General features: G+C 36.2%; 6 protein-coding genes across 11 annotated transcripts in view; 3 read left to right on the top strand and 3 right to left on the bottom strand.

The window, feature by feature from the left end:
* Glut4EF (Glucose transporter 4 enhancer factor) overlaps nt 1-5,280 on the top strand; it is a 152,247-nt gene extending 146,967 nt beyond the window's left edge. For both annotated transcript variants that reach the window (XM_030383971.2, XM_030383970.2), the window contains 2 exons: nt 4,106-4,309; nt 4,374-5,280. In XM_030383971.2, the coding sequence (XP_030239831.1) occupies nt 4,106-4,309; nt 4,374-5,280 (1,111 nt within the window). The remainder of the gene's footprint in view (nt 1-4,105; nt 4,310-4,373) is intronic.
* Nucleotides 380-3,706, bottom strand: Art4 (arginine methyltransferase 4). 5 transcript variants are annotated; one of them, XM_089265450.1, is made up of 6 exons: nt 3,387-3,706; nt 2,983-3,302; nt 2,568-2,902; nt 1,949-2,507; nt 1,478-1,888; nt 380-1,411 (listed from the first exon to the last, which is right to left on the bottom strand). In XM_089265450.1, the coding sequence occupies exons 2-6, from the start codon at nt 3,209-3,211 to the stop codon at nt 1,323-1,325; spliced, it is 1,623 nt and encodes a 540-aa protein (XP_089121576.1). In that variant the 5' UTR covers nt 3,212-3,302; nt 3,387-3,706; the 3' UTR covers nt 380-1,322. The 5 variants fall into 5 exon arrangements, with proteins under 5 accessions (XP_089121576.1, XP_089121577.1, XP_089121578.1 ...); XM_089265451.1 differs by having other exon boundaries at nt 3,391-3,706; XM_089265452.1 differs by having other exon boundaries at nt 3,403-3,706.
* A 48-nt stretch (nt 5,281-5,328) lies between the features above and the next one.
* Nucleotides 5,329-13,228, top strand: LOC149092093 (uncharacterized). The gene has a single exon (XM_089265447.1). The coding sequence runs from the start codon at nt 5,329-5,331 to the stop codon at nt 5,899-5,901; it is 573 nt and encodes a 190-aa protein (XP_089121573.1). The 3' UTR covers nt 5,902-13,228.
* Nucleotides 13,229-14,257: 1,029 nt separating this feature from the next.
* On the top strand, nt 14,258-16,123 carry LOC115562442 (NAD-dependent protein deacetylase Sirt2). The gene is made up of 4 exons (XM_030383975.2): nt 14,258-14,539; nt 14,598-14,692; nt 14,757-14,853; nt 14,930-16,123. The coding sequence occupies exons 1-4, from the start codon at nt 14,374-14,376 to the stop codon at nt 15,781-15,783; spliced, it is 1,212 nt and encodes a 403-aa protein (XP_030239835.1). The 5' UTR covers nt 14,258-14,373; the 3' UTR covers nt 15,784-16,123.
* A 314-nt stretch (nt 16,124-16,437) lies between these two features.
* Nucleotides 16,438-17,852, bottom strand: LOC115562441 (uncharacterized). The gene is made up of 2 exons (XM_030383974.2): nt 16,769-17,852; nt 16,438-16,706 (listed from the first exon to the last, which is right to left on the bottom strand). The coding sequence occupies exons 1-2, from the start codon at nt 17,823-17,825 to the stop codon at nt 16,522-16,524; spliced, it is 1,242 nt and encodes a 413-aa protein (XP_030239834.1). The 5' UTR covers nt 17,826-17,852; the 3' UTR covers nt 16,438-16,521.
* Nucleotides 17,853-17,889: 37 nt separating this feature from the next.
* LOC115562443 (dynein light chain Tctex-type protein 2B) lies at nt 17,890-19,482 on the bottom strand. Its single transcript, XM_030383976.2, has 2 exons — nt 19,130-19,482; nt 17,890-19,067 (listed from the first exon to the last, which is right to left on the bottom strand). The coding sequence occupies exons 1-2, from the start codon at nt 19,380-19,382 to the stop codon at nt 18,808-18,810; spliced, it is 513 nt and encodes a 170-aa protein (XP_030239836.1). The 5' UTR covers nt 19,383-19,482; the 3' UTR covers nt 17,890-18,807.
* Nucleotides 19,483-19,494: the final 12 nt, after the last annotated feature.

Below are 19,494 nucleotides of genomic sequence, written 5' to 3'. Positions count from 1 at the left end.
CATTCAGTTGCATATATTGTATGAAGGTGGTGTGGTTGTTGTTCTGGTTGATTTTATTGTTGTTGTTGATGTTATTGTTATTGTTGGCAAACGAACAGCTCTAGGGCTACACTAAAAAGTACAATGCAAATACTTGACAGTATATGTATGTGTATATATATATATATAAATGTGTGTATAGTTGTATAATTTTTGCCTTTATATACTACATATCTATATGTGTATTTATATATATATATATATATATATATATAACGTTCGAAATATCAACTATGCGCTTGGCAGAGGCTGGTAGCGACGTAGGAGCTATTGTAGTTTCTATATAAGTGGAGAGCAAAAATGTAAAAGGAAGTTGTAAAATGGAAGGAACACAAGGAAATCAAAGTGAAGGTTATAATCTCTAATCGCGACTAATTCACAAATACATGTATATAAGTGTAACTTAATGGCTATGATCTATGAGCGATTCGTTAGACTATTTAAAAGAAAACTAAGCATAAACATTGAATTTGCGTTTTACATACATTATGCTCAAAATTGAAACTAGGCTTTTCATTTTCGTTGAGGTACATGAAATAATTGAAATACAGTACAATGATATATACTTAACATAATTTAATATAACATACATAGATACAGGTTGATTTATTGAGTTTGTGTTTTGTTCAAAGCTTTCTCCTCCCTTTCCATATTTCTTTGCAATCTGCAAACTGCAATTGGCATGAACTAAGAAACTTTCCTGAAGCAGCAGTTGATCTACGTTGATTATTATAGTGTGTATATATATATATAAATATATTATACTTGTATTACATAACATACATACGTTAAAAACTCTAAATGCTATGGGTGGCTAAAATTATGCTTATCGATTATATGCTGCTGTTCTAAACAACTACATACATTCATTAGTTAGTCTGCCTTGATTGTGTATCTATGCGATATTCAAATTTCTCTTCGATTCTCATTTTGCTTATTATTATTATCGTTTATCTTTTGATATACAAAATATCCACAACATATGCCTAGGCGTGAACAATTTCCGAGTACTTAAGATTAACAACTTAAATTCCGGAGCATATCAAAATACAATTCACAATAAATCTCATTCAAAATAAATACAAATAAAAAATACATACAAAAAAGGAAGAAAACATAAAATAGACAAACTTTCGACAGAATTAAATAACAAAAGATTCGTAAACAAAAACATTCATTGATAATTGTTCTAATTTAGTACCAATCCAGTTTTTAGCCAAGTAGATTTTGCCAGCAAGTTGTAGTATTTGCCACCTTGAACAAACTTCATTTCCCTTCCATTCCTAGTGAGGATGCAGAAGACCATGGGTAATGTCCATGCCAGCATCACCCATTCCATTGACCGACAGAGTGCCGTTAAGCATGCTATTAGCTGTAAGAGAGCGCAGTAGGAATTAGAAAATGATAAACTCTGAGGGATTAGTTTGAGGTAGCGTACAATTTCGGTTACCCTGCGTATCCATCTGAGTCCAATACTGTTCCGATGGGCTCTGCGTATTAGTCCCCGGCGGAGCCTGAACCGGCGCCCCCGTGTACCGAAAATACGGATTCTTTAGATCCAGTGTATTGCTCGATGATATCAAGGTGCCTTCGATATGCAGATCAATAGTCACATCATAGGACTGCCGCCGATTAGCTTCCAGCAGCACTCGACCCGTCAACGTCTGGCCTTGCTTGATGAAAATTGGCATGGGCAGCAGGCAGCGCACCTGGTACCAGTGAGTCAGTGGCGCTGTTGGCGAAGTGGAAAGCCAGACATTCTGGCTGCTACCACTGAACTCCACATCAAACCAAAAGGCTAGTCCATGGCAGATGCCCGTTTGCAATATGTGGAACTCGAGTGGAATGTCTAAATTAAACAATTTACTAGTTATTGGGAATACATGTAAAAATATTTAAGTGACTTTACCAATGACATGTAAATCGTCCTCCTTGTCGTTGAGGAAGTCGCATACATGGCGCACCGACTTGGCCATGCAGATGCGTATGTCAAATGTGTCCACGATCGGTTGACGGAAGTACTCTTTCATGCCCTCCTTGTGCAGGGTTGTTAGATCGACACCGTGAAAGGCCGATTGATACCAGAAGTTGGCCTTGTTATACTGCTCCGAGTAGAGCGACTCATCTGAGAAGGGCGCAATGTGTAGATCCCCATGCGTAGGATACATTTTACCGTGTGGCTTCAGCCATTTACGCGCATGCAGATATGTCTCCAACATGCGTTCATTGTAGAGCATATAGCCCATGGGCTCAGATATGATAACATCCACCTTTTCGGGCAGCTCGATTTCCTCGATTTTGCCGGGTATCACTGAGATCTTATGCTGCACATTGTTCGACTCGACCAACTGCTGTGCGTATTGCGCCATATTGGAAGCCTCAATCGCATACACTTTAGCAGCTCCAGCTTGAACGGCAAAGAAAGACAATATGCCCGAACCGGCACCTACATCCAGCACAACCTTATCCTGCAAAAGGTATTCAATGTTTTAGTAAAATCAGTACGTCAGCTAAAAGGTTAAATTTACTTGAAAGTCAATGGCATTGCCTAAGATGGCTCGCTGATAGGTGCTAGTCCTAACGTAGTCCTGCATCATGTTTTGCTGCTGGCTTAGGTAGCCATAGAATTGGAAGTACTGCGATGCGGACGATTCTTCGGTGCGCTGTGAGAACACGGACTTCGGCCTCAGATGCTTCACATTCTCCACAACCTTACGGAAGAGCTGCTGATCCTTATCGCTAACAAATCGAAGTACCAGGTTATCCGATTCCAAAGAAATAGCATAGCACCGCCGTCCCAATTGAGCCGCATCCGTATCCGCTGATATCATATACTCCTTCAGCACATGCCCTTGATCATTGTCTACAAAGTGAAAGTGAAAATTAGTTTGATTGAGTTCAATGTCTTTCGACAGATAAGAGCTGTCAAAATGTACTACTCACCCAACATAATGCGCAGCAGGACGCCTTGGGAGTCATAGCTACAGCTTAATGTACAACTACTTTTATATTTGTTGCTAAATTCGAGCTTCTGCTCGTCGGCAATGGCGCTTATAATAACGCCTGAAAACTGGCAATTGCTGAGAGGGCAAACCGCCGCTGCGACGCTGTTAACGCACTTATTATTTTGATCGGCTGCGATGCGGCCGCTGCTGCTGCTGCTGCTGGACATATTGGTGTGATCTGTGCGGCTGGCCACTGAGTATGGGATTAGGAATCGGGTGGATAATCACAATGTTTTTCGTTATAATTGACAATGTAGGCTGTAAGATGCACGCGGACGCAAATTAAACGCACATATACTAGAAGACAAGTTCACGCACGCACACACACAAACATTCACTCACTCACACGCATATGCACACAAAGGGAGACAGACACAGACGCACGCGAGACTCTTGCGACGCGCAAATTTTTTCTGTTGCCGACGACAGAAATCTCAAAATTTTCCACAGCAATTTATATGTGCGTCAAGCGTAAACAATGCGTATGCTGGTTACTTATATTCTTTTCTGGCAAAAATATATAAATATGTGGCGCGTAGTGTCTCGCTGCTATTGCAAAAATCGATCGATTTTTGTTGATTTCGTATTGATTTGACACAGAACGTGCGTGTTTTTTGCAAACGTTGCTACAACCCTGCAGCTGTGTGTTTAGCGTTGGCAAGTGAATGGCCGCAGCGTTGCCAACTTTTTTGCGCTGGCGTTGCCATTTTCGATATCAGCTAATGGCAACATTGCAGCCATTCGCTTGCTCAATGATATAGAGATGCGTCATGGTGAATTGTGATCACTGTGACAACCGTGAATTTAACTTAACAGTGACTTAACGTAACTGATAACTAATAAATTATACAAATATACTATATAAAATAATTAAAATGAAGCTTGGACCCAGAGATAACTATTTATTATGAATTAATAGGATACTGAAAATACAACTTTTAACTGTCCACAATATAAACGCGATTTGAATGCTCATCTCTAATGTGAGGGGGAGTTTATAGCAACTTTTATGAATGGGAATAACACAAAATTAAACAATGACAATTTTTGTGCACTTGCAGCAAAAAAGCCAGACGCTCCGGCGAATATGATTCCTGCAGCGATAATGAGCACGAAGAAGAATTCTATTACACAGAAGACGACGACGATGACGAGTTGGTCAAAACGCCTAGTCCTGCATCTCCACCCACGCTCAGCCACCGGGACATGGCGCGTCCACCGCACGAGGATCCAGAATACCAAAGACAGATCGTTGGCAACTTCAAGTAAGTGAATGTTGGTTTGTCTGTCGATACTCACTATAATAATATTTCATATCTATCGATACAGACAAGGACGCGCTATGAATAGCTATCCCCACCTCACACAGCAGGCACATCAGCAACATCACAGCGGCAGCAACAGTAGTGGCCACATCACAAACATCCAGCATCAACAGCTACAGAGCAACAACACCAGCTGTATACCGACATCGCCGCTGGCGCATCACAATTATACTTGGGCATCCAATGGTGCGATCACAGTGAGCGCATCCTCGACGAACCACCACCACCACCACAGCAGCAATAGCAGCATCAACAGCGGCAGCAGCAGCAATAGCAGCTCGACGACACTCGGCAAACATGCTCGGCCTTCGTCGTCGCGTCCGTCCCACTCGACAGCGCCATATCCATCGCCGACCTTCGTCCTTCATCAGCACCACAATTACAGCAACAGCAGCATTGGCAGCACCGCCAGTAACAGCAGCAGCAGCAGTAGCAACAGCAGTCCGGTAATACACAGCAACAGCAGTGCCAACAACATGTTACAGCAATTGTCGCAGCAGAATGTCACGGTGACGGCGCACCACACCCACAATAGCAGTGGGCAGCACCACCAGCAACAACACCACCTGTCTAGCGTGACAATCACGCCCAACTACCATCCGCCGCAGCAGCAGCAACAGCAGCAGCAGCTCCAACAGCCGCAGCAGCAACAGCAACAGCAGCAGCATTTGCGCGGCCAGCAACAGACAACTGCCAGCAACAATCTGGTTGCCAATTCCGGCCAGCACATGCAGCTCCAGCATGTGGCCGTGCAACAGGCCGTGACCGCAGCCAGGAACACGCCCAACTCATCGAGCCGACGCACACGCGGCGAGAATAAGAAGTGCCGCAAGGTCTATGGCATGGAACGCCGCGACCAATGGTGCACTCAATGCCGATGGAAGAAGGCTTGCAGTCGCTTCGGCGACTGAAAACGACAGAAAGCGTCGACCGAAGCGGCTCAGGCCCAGGCGTCGGCGATGCTGCGGCAAGGCGAAACATTTAAAGCAGGAGCAGCGGCAACGGCAACGGCAACAACAGCAACAACAACAGCAGCAGCAGCAGTAACATCAACATCAGCAACTACAGCAACATCCACAACGACAGCACCAACAGCTGCTGCTAAATTGACAACAGTGGTGCGTTTGGCCGCCGAAGTGGCGGCTGGCAAACAGTTGCCAGCTTCACTGACTATCAAAACACACAAACGCTATGGCATACATCACATACAGCCATACAACATCAGCCAATACAGCAACAACGCCAACAACAATGTCAATAGATTGCCGCGTGTTAAGAGTGTTGCTACTTCGGTGATTGTATCACCCGCTGCAGTTGTGACCAAACCGTTGCCCACGACCCCGACCTCGACCACGACCACGCCACCCACCGCCAACAGCAATAATAATAATAATAATAAGGACGACACAGCTGTTAACGACGTTGTTGATGATGACAATGATGATGATGACGATGTACAAATGGAAGACGTTACTGCTGCTGCCAATGGATTGTTAGCCTGGAGTCGAGCTGCTGCTGCGGGCCAGCTGTAGTTATTGCTAAAAAGTGTCCGCCGTTTAACAAACAAAATACAACAAATTAATTAAAAATAATATGTATATATATATACATATATATGTACATGTATATATATATATGTATATATAAATGGTCTCTTCTTATTTACTCTGCATTACAAATGATGCAAACCTTAAACGTAACGGTATCTCTTTTTATTATTATTATTATTTTATTATTGTTGTTGTTGCTGCAGGTGTTGCCAACTGCCCAACAGCAATTGTTGTTGCTAACATTTGCGCCCTCGGCGACATCTGCAATATTTGCAATAACAATAAATAAATAATATATAATATTATTATTATTATTATTATATTATTATTATTATTATTATTATTATTATTATTATTATTATACATAAATATATACATACTGACATACATACATATTTATTTTAAAAACCTGACTTTGTTAATTCTTATGTTAAAAAAAAAAATGAAAAAGCAAAAAGAAAAACAAACAAAATCGTTTGGCCCAGCAATTTTTATATACAAAAAAGAATATATATATCAACAAAAAAATATATATATACATATATGTGTATAAATAAGTCTACAAAAATGCAAAAAGAAAATGAAAACAAATCTTAAACAAATATACAATCTGATTTTTTTAGTTTTTAAGATTAGTAAATTTTTTCTTAGTATTAAGTATATTTTTTTGTTCTTCTTGCTCCTTTAAAAAACTAAAACAAAGCAGATGCAAAATATGAAAGAAGATAACTGAAAATGCAAATCAAAATAAGTAAAACAAATAACCAACAAATATAATAAATAAATATTCGAAACGTTTTACATCCAACACATATTCAAATACAGATTTCAAATACATACATACGAAAACAGAATACAAATATATTATATATGCATATATATAAATAGTGAAATTTATGTGTATAATTAAAATTCAAAAATAACAGTTAAACAACCTATTGTATGTGTGTGTTAATCGCTAAGAGTATTAAGTAATTAAGCAACTGCATAAACAACAAACTGCAAACTACATAAAACACTTACTCATATAGATATACAAACACATGCAAGCAGACCTAAGTAAGACAACGATGGGAGCTTGACAAGTTCCCTCAAGTTGAAAGGCGAATGCTAGATTACTGATAAATAAAATAAAACAAATATGATAGATAAAACTTAAGTACACACATATACACACACACATCTATAGAACAATTGTCCCTATGCCCAGCCCAGCCCAAAAGAAAACAAAAGGAAAGGAAGATAAAGAAAGAAAGAGAACACAAAAGCTATCCATGCTACTGTAACATATACCATATATAAAAAGCAACTCTAATTTAAATGTAGTAAAATTTTAAAAAGGCAAAACAAAACGAAATGCAATAAACAAAAGAAAACCGTTAAACTTAACAGACAGAGACAGAGAGCGAGAGGAACAGTTGAGCAGATCAGACATGCATCAGAGCACGTTGATTAACGAAGTTTAAGAAACTTATTTTTGGAGCCAAGAAGAATTCAAAATTTATATTCAATTATAATTTCGGCAAAACTATTAGTTTAATGAATGATAAAACAAAAACTAACATTTCGAACAGCGACTATTGTGAATTGTTCAAATTACGGTACCAACAACAATTACGTCACAAATGAACCCAAATGACCTGGGGAGATGTGAAACTGCAAAGAGAAGCACCTGAAAGGAGCAAGCGTTAGTGAGAGAGATAAAGAGTGGAAATCGAGAAAAAGAAAATACACAAGGAATTCTTAACCAAATTGGAAGTACAAACTACAATCTAGAATACGTATAAAGTATATAAAAAAAAATAAAAATGAAAAAAAAAAAAAAAACAAAAAAATAAACAAAAACAAAAGAAAACCCAAAAAAAAGGATAAAAAAAATATCATTGATATATGGAATGTGCATATATATATTTTTTCGAATAAAGCGCAGCAGCCAATGCAGGGCTCGTTTGAAAAGAGAAACAATGATACAGCAAATGCAATGGAGGAAACGGCAATAAATTGAGCTAAAGCGCAGCAGAAGCTTTTAAAAATGAGCAAGAATGCAGCAACAAATTGATATGGAAAAACACATAAAAAATGAAAAGTGAAATATGAAAGAAAAAAATTGACTAGGAAGAAGCAGACGTGGAAAATTTCTTTGAAATTGTTTTTGCCGTGATTTGAATGAAATTCATAATGGTGGCCATTGTTTTTTATGTTTTTGGAATGCGACATGAGTTTAACAAAATAAAATAAAAAAAAAAAAATTTTCTTTAAGCAAGCAAAACATTTTTACAATTGTATTTCGTTTTTATTAAGCATAAGTTTTAAATAATAATAACAAGAAAATCTTATATATACACATAATTTACATATTGAGCAACACAAGAAAAGAAGAAGAAGTTGAGAGGACAGTAGAAGAAGCAAAAGTTGAATAAATATTTGAATACAATTAATATTGATTATACGTTACGTTGTCATTATACAAATTTATTGTTTTTTTCTCTTTGCTAATTCTCGTACACTACACTACACATATACATATACACACACACCCCTCGATCTTTTTCGTTGCGTTCTGGAAATTATTTAAATTTAAGTGATATTATTAAAAGAAAAAACAAAAATTTATCCATTATTGTATAATTACGTGTAATATGCATACAAAAACATACATAAATCACACTATTTTTTATGTTAATAATTATATGATTTTTATTACTATTAATTATCGATTACGTAGTGGAACGCAAGCGAATGCAAATTCTAACAAAAGGATCCTCAGAGCGCTGATCAATCAAGCAAATAAAAAAAAATGAAAAAATGGCACAAGAACAGAAAAACCTACAAATAAACATAAAATTGTGCAAATAACTGTAAAAATTAATGTTAATCGAGGGCTCGATATCATTGTCAATATGATCCATAAGAACGAGAAGAACAACATGAAGGAAAGAAACAGAAATCAACTTATACTGCAAATTGTCATTTCAATGTCATAAGCAAATGACCACAAATTACAACAACAAAAACAATACAAAGAGGAAAGAAAAAACAAGCAAACACCCGTTTTATTAAAAATATACAACTTGTTATTTATAATTAAAAAAGCAAACAACAAACGACTTTGTTTTTATTTCATTTTTCATCATTTTTTTTTCAGTTTCAATTTTCTTAAATTTTTGGTATGATTTTCCCACTTGACTTTCTCGTATCGATACCGGTTTCCGCATTGTAAATCTATACAAAATATATCTATGAAAAAAAAAAATAGCTTAGAGCAAAGGCACATCAAGTAGATCTATTTTAAAATATTTCACCTACTGGCACGGTTTCTACAAAAAGGGTCTCAGATATTGTCAAAAATAAACTATATCAATGTTTACTTTTCCCAACAACTTTTTGATATCGTAGATATGAAATGTGTATGAAAAGTCTATATAGAACTCAAATAGATTTTCATCTATACTTTTCCTCTTTGATTTCATTTTCTTTTTGCTTTCATATTTTTGTTGTTTTCATTTGATTTCAGATCTCAATCAGATAACATAATAATTGATATGTAGTTAAATGTAATCAGTCAAATATATTTGCCAATATATGTATGTATGTGTATGTGTACTTATTAAGGAATGCAAAGCCCAATATATGAATGTCTATAGATACAAAATAGTATGATATTTCCTTCAGATATTTACAGTGTATTCAGTCGTTCAATTGATGTTTAACGTTAATATTAACATTAGGCGATCAAATAAAGAATTCCGATCGTAAGATCGATGATCGAAAGATCACGAGTTCAAGAGGTCAAGTATACAAATAAATATCTCAATCTGGCAGGCTGAAAGTCGGGATTCGGTTCCCCCACCCAGTACCTGCTAGTACAGCGCGGTATGTTGCATCCACTAACGATAACGATAGCGATTAACGATTACGATTACGATAGATAACAAGTAAATACATATATATACACATATTAATATAACATGTAAATATGTTATATTATATATATGTATATATACATGTTTATAAATACATACATATAATATAACATAACATATAACCAGCATTATTATTATATTATACATACATATATAGTATATATCGATCGGGCCCTAAGAGCGATCTGTTTTTGCGACTTGAATTCAAAATAATTGGTGTTGTTATATATAAGTAATTACGGCATATTGATGATAATGATGATGATGATTATGATGAGATGATATATTATACATTATATTGTATATCTTCAATAATTCTCTGGCGTGCTCTCACATGTGTCTGCCTGTGTGTGTGTATGTGTGTGTAATTTTTCTAATTGGAGAGCAAACTTAGTTTTAAAAGGAAAAGAAAAGAAAACAAATAACAAAAATTGCATTCAAAATAAGGCTGATTTATTTGACTTGTTCGTTTTTTTACTCGTATATAAAATTATTATAGTGAGACACACGCACACACACGCCACCAGCACACACACACATATATACATATGTATGTATATGTAACAAAAGTGTGTCATATCAACAAATGCTGAGCCAAACCCAGAGAACTTTAAAGATTTAGAAATTCCATTTAAAATTAAGTACAATTTTTACAAAAAAAAAAAAAACAAAATGCTCGCCCATTTGAATTAGTTAAGTGTATCAAGCGAAAAGACTTGCGCATTCATCAGATCACATATATACTATATATAAGGGCATCAGAGGTGTGATATGCAGGGCAGATGAGTCAACCCCGTTAGGAAAAAGGAAGGGGGAAAGAGGGGTCTATACGCTAGACAACTGCTCAACACTGCCAACAGCGACAACAACAACAGCACAAACTACATTTCCTCATGCCCAACACAGACATTAGACGCCAGTTATCAGCCATTAGTCATTAGCCATTAGTCATAGGTCATCAGTCATTAGACTCATCCCTTGACTCTGAAAACTCTTCAAGTTCATATTTGACTCGTACTTATATTGAAGAAGCAATAAGCTATTTATACAATCACACGTATGTTGTGTGTGCAGCACGCCGGAAAGGAAGAACATGCCGCACACACATGCATACGCACACCATCGCACACACACACACTCTTATATAAACTGACTGAAACTTAAAAAAAAAAAAAAGAAAAACAGAAATTTTAAAATAAAGAATATAAGCTACATCATTTTACAAATGGCTTAAGATTAAGTGACATTAAAGATAAAAAGCTAAATAATTAATAATGATTTCAATAATAGTTTTAAATAAGTTTTTCTACCCCCGAAAGTTGTTGTAACTTTTTTACGATTTAAATTTTTACGATAATTGGCAAAACGCATTTTTATTTACTTATGTGAGCGATCGATCTATATAAATATATAGAATGCTTTGGCATATTTACATATATTTATATTGCACTAAAAACTAAGTTGCGTGAGAAAAACCACAAGATGTCTTCAAATCAATTGGCTATACAAAAAGAGAAAATGAAATAAATTTACTTTCAAAAGACTTTTCGCTAGGGTCGTAAATTTGATCTGAGAAACGCCCAGCAAAAAAAAAAAAAAAAAAAAAAATATTAAATACACAAAGAACATAATTTGCATATTGGTAAACAAAAAAAAAAAAACAAAAAAAACCTGAAAAACTAAAACATTGTACTGAGCGTGCGTCAAAAAATCGTATATATAAATTATTATTAAATAACATTTACAATGATCATTTAACTAAGTTTAGGATGTGAAGCGAGAAGAAGAGAACGTTTTTTAAGATTTAGACGTACGTAAAAATCGATTAAACTATCTTAACACCTTGTTATCACTGAAGCCACTTAAGAGCTATAAGACCTTTAAGCAACAGTTAAGAGCTTTACTACAATCACATGCTCGACAACTTTCGCCACATACATACATTCATATGTATATATACAGCTCGTATATATGTATATCGAATATTCACAATCCAAAAACTGTCTACCCGACTCGAATGCACATTCATCATTCATTTGCCATATTGCAGACATACAAATAAGATATTCATTTGTAGTATGCATTACGAATATATATATACATACATACATATATCGCGAGAGTAGTTCATATATGTTCTACATGCATTATTGTTGTTGTGTCTTCATTCGAAATCCTGAAGGATTCTCATAAAATATAATAAGTTTAAGCAACACTCACTCAAACACACAAACACACAAAGAGAACATGTTTTGTTACGTTTTTTATGGCTCATACCACATGTTGTTTAGGTTCTATATGTCTTTGAACTATAAGAAGAAGACGAAGAAGAGTTTACTCTAACTATATAAACTATGCATTATGTTAATGATACTCTACTCTAATTTGGTAAACAACAAAACTAGTTGAACTGGTTGTCATATTCATTGTGCATCATCATGCATCGGTTAATGCTAATGCTAATTGTAAGATTGAAAATTTATTGAAAATATAAATATGATTACCATATAACAAGGTACAAAATAATAGATGGAATGCCTCGACCCGGTGTTCACTAGGAACAGGTGAAAAACAATTCAGAAAACGGTTACAACCAACACACACATATATACAAACACGTAACTAATACACACACGCATACTTATAAAGTTGAATTTAGCATAAATAAGTTTTCAGAAACAGATTAACCAAAAACCAAATAAAAAACCCCAACTTAAATGTCGTGTAAAATTCATGTTTTAATAGTTGAATACTCACATATATGATAACATAAACATATAACTAAAATGAAATATGCAGTTAATAATTACATATACATATATACGATATATACGACATAAATACATACATACTTATCGAAATGCAAGCGAACGCATTTTTTGAATAGAGTAAAGCTTGAATACAGTTTCTGACCGAATTACAGCAATCTAAATATTAACTCGATGTACTAGTGATTGAATGTGACATGCATTAACATATTTCTATATCTATATATATAAACCGATAGCTGCAGATATATATGTATACACCCACGCATACACAGACACACCTACATAGTATTTACATAACAAGTGGAACAAGCAGAACTCAAAACTACAGCAAATTTTAAAACAGACAAAAAACGAGTCAACGTAAATTAAAGTATTGTAAGAATGTTTAAAGGATCTATGAAATAAAATAAAAATAAAACGTTTTACGTGAGAATCGAGTACCTACACAAAGGAAACAAAACAAAGTGAACAGAAGCTAAAATGAAAAGAGTAAAGAAAATTATATACATTCTATATTTTTTGCAAAGCAAACGTGTAAAAAGCAAACCAAACCAAAATGAAACTAACTAGAAAAGCCAGCAAACGAATACAGATATTTAAAAAAACAAAAACAAAGAGAAAAAGAAAAGAAAGCAGACTATAAAATACATTTTTTAATTGAGAACAGTAAATGAAAACTCTTCAACTACAATAGATTTGCATGTACGAGTAAAATCTTTTATATGTACGTATACATACATATATATATATATATACAAAAATATATACATATATTTTGCGTATTTGTATATTTACATGCATTCACATAAACACGTACACACACATGCTGGAAAACTGTTTACCTGTCAAAAACAGAACATAGAATACAGAATATAGAAGTATATATATAGATATATGTTTCTTTAACATACAGAACAACAAGAAATTTTAGACTTGGTTCGCTTCTTTGCTTCAATAGAAATCAGTTATATGCTAAGTTCGATCAAGTTGAAAGTTCTAGACATTGAGTATTCAGCTAGTTTTCAACTAAAGCTAAATGCTAAATACAATTGTGTCTACCTAAGTGTATAAATGTATCAATTCACAATCCATAATCACACACAAACACACACATACACCTAATATAAACAAAGTACAGAAAACAAACGAAAAATCACTTTCGCTCCATTTACATCGGTCATCATCACAATTCATACTAACGTAATCTAAGCAGATGAAATAGAGAAAATACATGAAAAAATATATTCAACTTCTTCGAAATCATTTAAGTGTTAAATGTATATGTTAATTCTAAACAATAAACCAAAATATACAACAAAAAATATGAAGAATTTGGAAGAGAAAAAACAAAAGCTATTTGAAAACAAGTACTAAAAATAAGCAAACCAAACGAAATGAAAATTATATGATAAAATACAAATAAAAATGATACTTCAATTTTCAAAAAAAAAAAAAAAAAAAAAATGGTTTTTATTTGGACATTTTTTTTTTTATTTGGTTATAAATTTTCAAAATGAGCCGGGCTCGGTTTTTTAACTAACAGCCCATAATGCTGTGCGCGTTATATAGCAATCAGCTTTCCGTTGTATGAAGTTGACACGCAGTGGCAACGCCCGGCACTTGGCCTTCGTTGCTTTTACATCAAGGCAACAATAATATTCATACACTTCATACAAACCAAATAATAAATAAAAATACTAGCACGAAAATTACGGCCGAACTTTGCTAATTTCCATTCTTTAAGTGCTCACAAACGCATAATGACTGACAGTGTGGAGAATGGCAGCAAAAGTGAGAACGTCGAAGATGGAGTACCCATAAAGCCGTCGTCTACGTCTACGTCTACGTCGACGTCAACGGCAACAGCAACGGCAGAAGCAACAACAAAACAAGTAGAATCAGATTCCGACAGCCAAAACGAAGAAGGTTTGATACAATCGAGTCAAGTAAATGTTGAATTTATTGTCAAATGGTTCACTTTCAGATGGCACTATGGATATGATTAGTCGCTTCTTTTCCCAGACTTTTCATTTGGCATCGGGCAAAGCTGCGGATAACGAAGACGCAATTGTGGATAAGGTGAGCTTTATCTGTAATTTATGCAGATTTTGTAAGTGTGTGTGTGTGTATGTATTTGATATAGGTAATTCCGGAACTGACCTTTGAAGGTCTATCATCGTATTGGCGCGAACATGGCTTTAAAAACATTGTGACCATGGTGGGTGCTGGAATATCCACGTGTGAGTTTAACAAATCACCAAAATTCTATTTTTGATGTGCTAATTGCTAAAAAATATTGGAAACAAATTTACATAGCTGCGGGTATTCCGGATTTTCGATCGCCAGGCTCTGGTCTGTACAGCAATTTGAAGAAGTACAAGCTGCCGCATCCGACGGCAATATTTGATGTGGACTACTTCCAGAGGAATCCGACGCCTTTCTTTGCACTGGCCAAAGAGTTATATCCCGGCTCGTTTGATCCGACGCCGGCACATTACTTTGTTCGACTGTTGCACGATAAGGGCCTGCTAAAGCGTCATTATACGCAAAACATCGATACACTGGATCGATTGGCCGGTCTACCCGAAAACAAGATTATTGAGGCACACGGCAGCTTCCATACGAGCCACTGTCTCAATTGCAACAGGGAGTACGATATGGCTTGGATGAAGGCGAAGATATTCGCAGATGAGCTACCAAAATGCGAGGAATGTAAAGGACTTATAAAGCCTGACATTATCTTTTTTGGAGAAAACCTGCCTGGCAAGTTTTACAGCACTCCCGAGGAGGATTTTCAGGACTGTGATTTGCTCATTATCATGGGTACATCGCTGGAGGTGCAGCCCTTTGCATCGCTCATCCATCGGGCTGGGCCCCGTTGCGTTCGCCTACTTATTAATCGCGATGCCGTTGGACGCTCTAGTTTTGCTTCTTGGATGAATACCAATGAACAGTGTTTACTCTATGGCAAACCGAAGAATACGCGCGATGTGGCTTACCTAGGGGACTGCGATGCAGGTGTCTTGGCACTGGCCGAAGCACTAGGCTGGGCAGACGAGCTCCAGCAGCTGATCAGAAGCGGACAGCAGAAAACAGAAGAAAAACCGCACAATGGCGCTAAATTGGATGCAAATGATCCCCAGGATAAGGAGGAGGAGACTGTGAAATGACGCTAAATTTAGACTAGTATTCCCTTTTGATTTGCATTCGAGAATGTGACAGTCTGCGTTGCTATTACTAAGGAAATTTTATTATGCGTGCAATATGTATGTATGTTTGTATTTATTGCATAAGAGTGTGGTGTAACCGGATACGTCTAAACATATATATATATATATATATATATGTATATATATATATATTTACATGTATCAGTTTAATATATATATATACTTGTATATATAGTGTTTTGTGAACGAAAACGTGTTCGTTATTTGTTTTGTTATCTTTTTAATCGGTTTGAGAGTAACGCTGGACGAATAAATGGATATAGACTCCCCCTTCAATTAATTATCGGTGAGCACTTACTGGAGTAAAGCAAGAAGTGAACCCAGGTGCAGCATTTGCAGCAGACTAAAAATACAGTAGGAGGTAAGAGACTTATCACTCACCAGTCATATCATTTTTAAAGCATTAGTTTTCAATGGGAATAGATGTAGATAAAGAGTAGACAAGCTACTTAACATAGATAGAAATACAATGTTCGCAATTATTTGTTATCTATTTTTGTAGTCAATTATCTAGGCCATAGACTAAAAAACCTGCCTGGATCTCACATTTATTATTAATTAATTTTCAAAGCAACATAGCTCTTAAATATAAAAAATTCAGCCAGAACCTGTAGTCATTATAGACAAGCCTCTTGAAAGTTAAGCAATGATCTATTGCTATTTATTGTAATTGGATTCTTATTTTGGAGGCTCAAAGTAACCCAAATGTAACATTTGAGGCAGCAGATATTCCAGTTCTTGTTTGTAATCCTTATCCTGGTACAATTCCAAGCGAAGTCTTTCGTTATTCATGAATTCACCGGGATCTTTGCCTTTACGCATGCTATACGAACCAGGCAAAAATGTTGTGAGCAGAAAGTAATCTATTGCAGAAGACACACATCGAAGATAATTATGACCGTAATGCTGTTTTATATGACCTTACCAGTGGACCTTCTGTCAAAAATCTGCTGACGCAATTCGACCAGGCTGGGCATCTGTCCTTTATATCCAATTTTAGATAAGGTCCTCGTAAAGGTATCGAAGTAATGGTAAAGAATTTCATCCCATTTGTCCTTTCGGTCGTCACCACTTAACAGCATGTATTTGGCATACTGCAGATCGTTTGCAATAGATCCCACGGATGACATCTGGAAGTCAATCAGCATGCAATCGTTGTCCTTGAACATAATATTGCGGATATGAAAGTCTCCATGGCACAGAACATAATATGCGTTGGCTTGTCGGTTCTGTCTGTATTCTCGTAATACGTCTTGCCAGCGACTAAGAATATTTTCACGCATTGGCTCAAAGTATTTGCGATACGTCTTTAAACTATCCTCCTGACTGATCATATTTATAAAGTTGGGCAGGGCGCTGGTTATGACTTCCAGTTCAAATAAGTTTGGCATAGTTGTTATATCATATTGAAGCCTATCAAATATTCCCGGCTGCTCCTCCAACAACTTGAAACTAACCGCATGCCATTTAGCAAGTTTTGCCAGCGCGGCCCGCAACTCGTCTAGTGTGGCATTCCGATTGCGAATCACTACGTAGCCCAGAGGCAACAGATCCTCGAAGATCATTATCTGTCGTGGCTGCATGCTGTAATACACACAGGTCGCACAGAACTTCGTATCCTCACCAGCTGCGCGAAGTATCTCCTCGAACCTGGGTAACACTTCTGTATACATTTCAATCTCAGTTTGGAATATTTTGGATTCGCTGACGAACTCTTTTTTATGCCCATCCATTTCTGGCATTGTCTTGATGATAAGCGATTTTGAACACTTTCTCTTTTCTGACGAATACTCGACGTTGGCACGGAACATAACACTCGCATAGTGATCGCCCTTGACACTTGCCGGTGAGATCCTTACTGCACTCACTGTCAAACTCGGCTCCTTGAGATGCTCCACTAGCACCTCCTGAAAGAATTGTTTGTTCATCCAGGCGGGCGCTTCCAACTCATCTGAATTGTAGTCATCGTTATTTGACGTCATTATAGGTTCTACAGACGTCGCGACGCGTCGTTTGGTCTGGCGTTCAGATATAAACTAAACAAAATTCGAGTCGCATTCCGAATTTATACCATTTTTACTATCATGAGCTTTTCAAGCATTTTAAACTAGATAACAAATTTCATTGATTGATTAAATTGATATGTTTTATTTTTAATTTTGTAGTTATTTTATATCATTAATATACATTGTTTATATGTATATACACATGTTAGTGAAATACTCGTATTTAGATGTCACTATCTTTTGTATTGGGCAAGAACTTTATCAACTGCAAAATTATAGCTAAGTTTATGGAGCTTTAACTAACTTTAAAATAAATAAAAAATATTTAACTGAGAAATGGAAGAGAACCAATTACTCTTACAAAAAATAACACAGACGTTGACTCCATTGCTCTATTCTGCTCTCAACAAGTGGAGCACATGACAATCATAGAAATAATCAAATTAATAACCTCTTTCTATCTCTGCTTACATTATACGAATGTTTGCATACGCTTTATCAAACGTATGTTAATACACATGTCTAAAACACGATTGAACAGTGAACTGTTAGCTAACATTACAATTAACAGATCTGTTCTGTGCGAAGCCTCCTCTTTTCCGAGTAGATAAGCATTGACTAGTTAAGCGGTGTACCCTGTCTATATTAAGATTAATTTTTACATGATTAATTTTGAAAAAAGAAAGCATGAAAATGTTGACATAACACAATATTCTTATTGGTAAAGATCAAAGTGGCACCTCTATAGAACTATAGAAGCGCTTGCCTAACTGAAACTTGGTATAGCATAGTACATATGTTTCTAGTGAATATGTACATATATTTATATGAATAATTAAAATTAAAGACTTATCCAAGACATGTGTTCCACAAATAACAAAATTAAAAAGTATGCCATTCATGATACCTTTGGCATATAAATATAAAGTATTCCAGTTACATTCAGGTTCCTCCGTTTTCAGTACTGATATGTGCCAAACACTGTGCACACGCAGAATAGGCTAGTGTTGGTGAATACCTCCGTGACCGAAGTGTCGCAATCGCAATCCCAGCAACAACGCGATAAATAGGTCGAACCGGCGCCCAGCTCTTGGCCCAGCATCACCTGCACTACATGCTTGTAGCGCTTGACTTTCGGACTCGCCACAATTTGCTGATTCACCTCATCCGCGATTTCACGGGTCCAAATCTTGGCAATGTCCTTATCATATATTTTGTCTGTAATTTGTAAATTGCAGTTGCTTAGCAACGCTTGTTTGTTGGGTTGCAATTTAGCTTACCTTTCAGTTTCGCAGCCATTGTGCTGTTTATAATGTTTTTAACTATTGGTAACGGGAAGGATTCACCAAATGCTGGTCGCATGCTGTAGGCCGCAGGTTGGCCCGCAGCTTCCTCCTCCATTTCTGCATCGGCTGAGAGTTGCGCCGACGCAGATTGCGTCTGTGTTTTATGCTGCGAAGCTATGTTGCTTTCTTTTTGCGGTACCGAGCTTTCGACATTTTTGGTATTAATGCTGATCTTTTCGTCAGACATTTTGCTCAAAATAATTTAAAAACATAAATTTGTTCACAGGTAAATATACGAATGCAAGTCGCCTTTTAATTATGCTGCCTCCTAATAGAGATGGACTTCAAGTGAAATAGCA

Source organism: Drosophila navojoa, chromosome 2, assembly GCF_054131105.1.
Source record: "Drosophila navojoa isolate 15081-1374.11 chromosome 2, UAZ_NAV_1.0, whole genome shotgun sequence".
NCBI lineage: Eukaryota > Metazoa > Arthropoda > Insecta > Diptera > Drosophilidae > Drosophila > Drosophila navojoa.
Note: the sequence above shows the minus strand (reverse complement) of the source record. Positions and strands in the feature narration are given on the sequence as shown.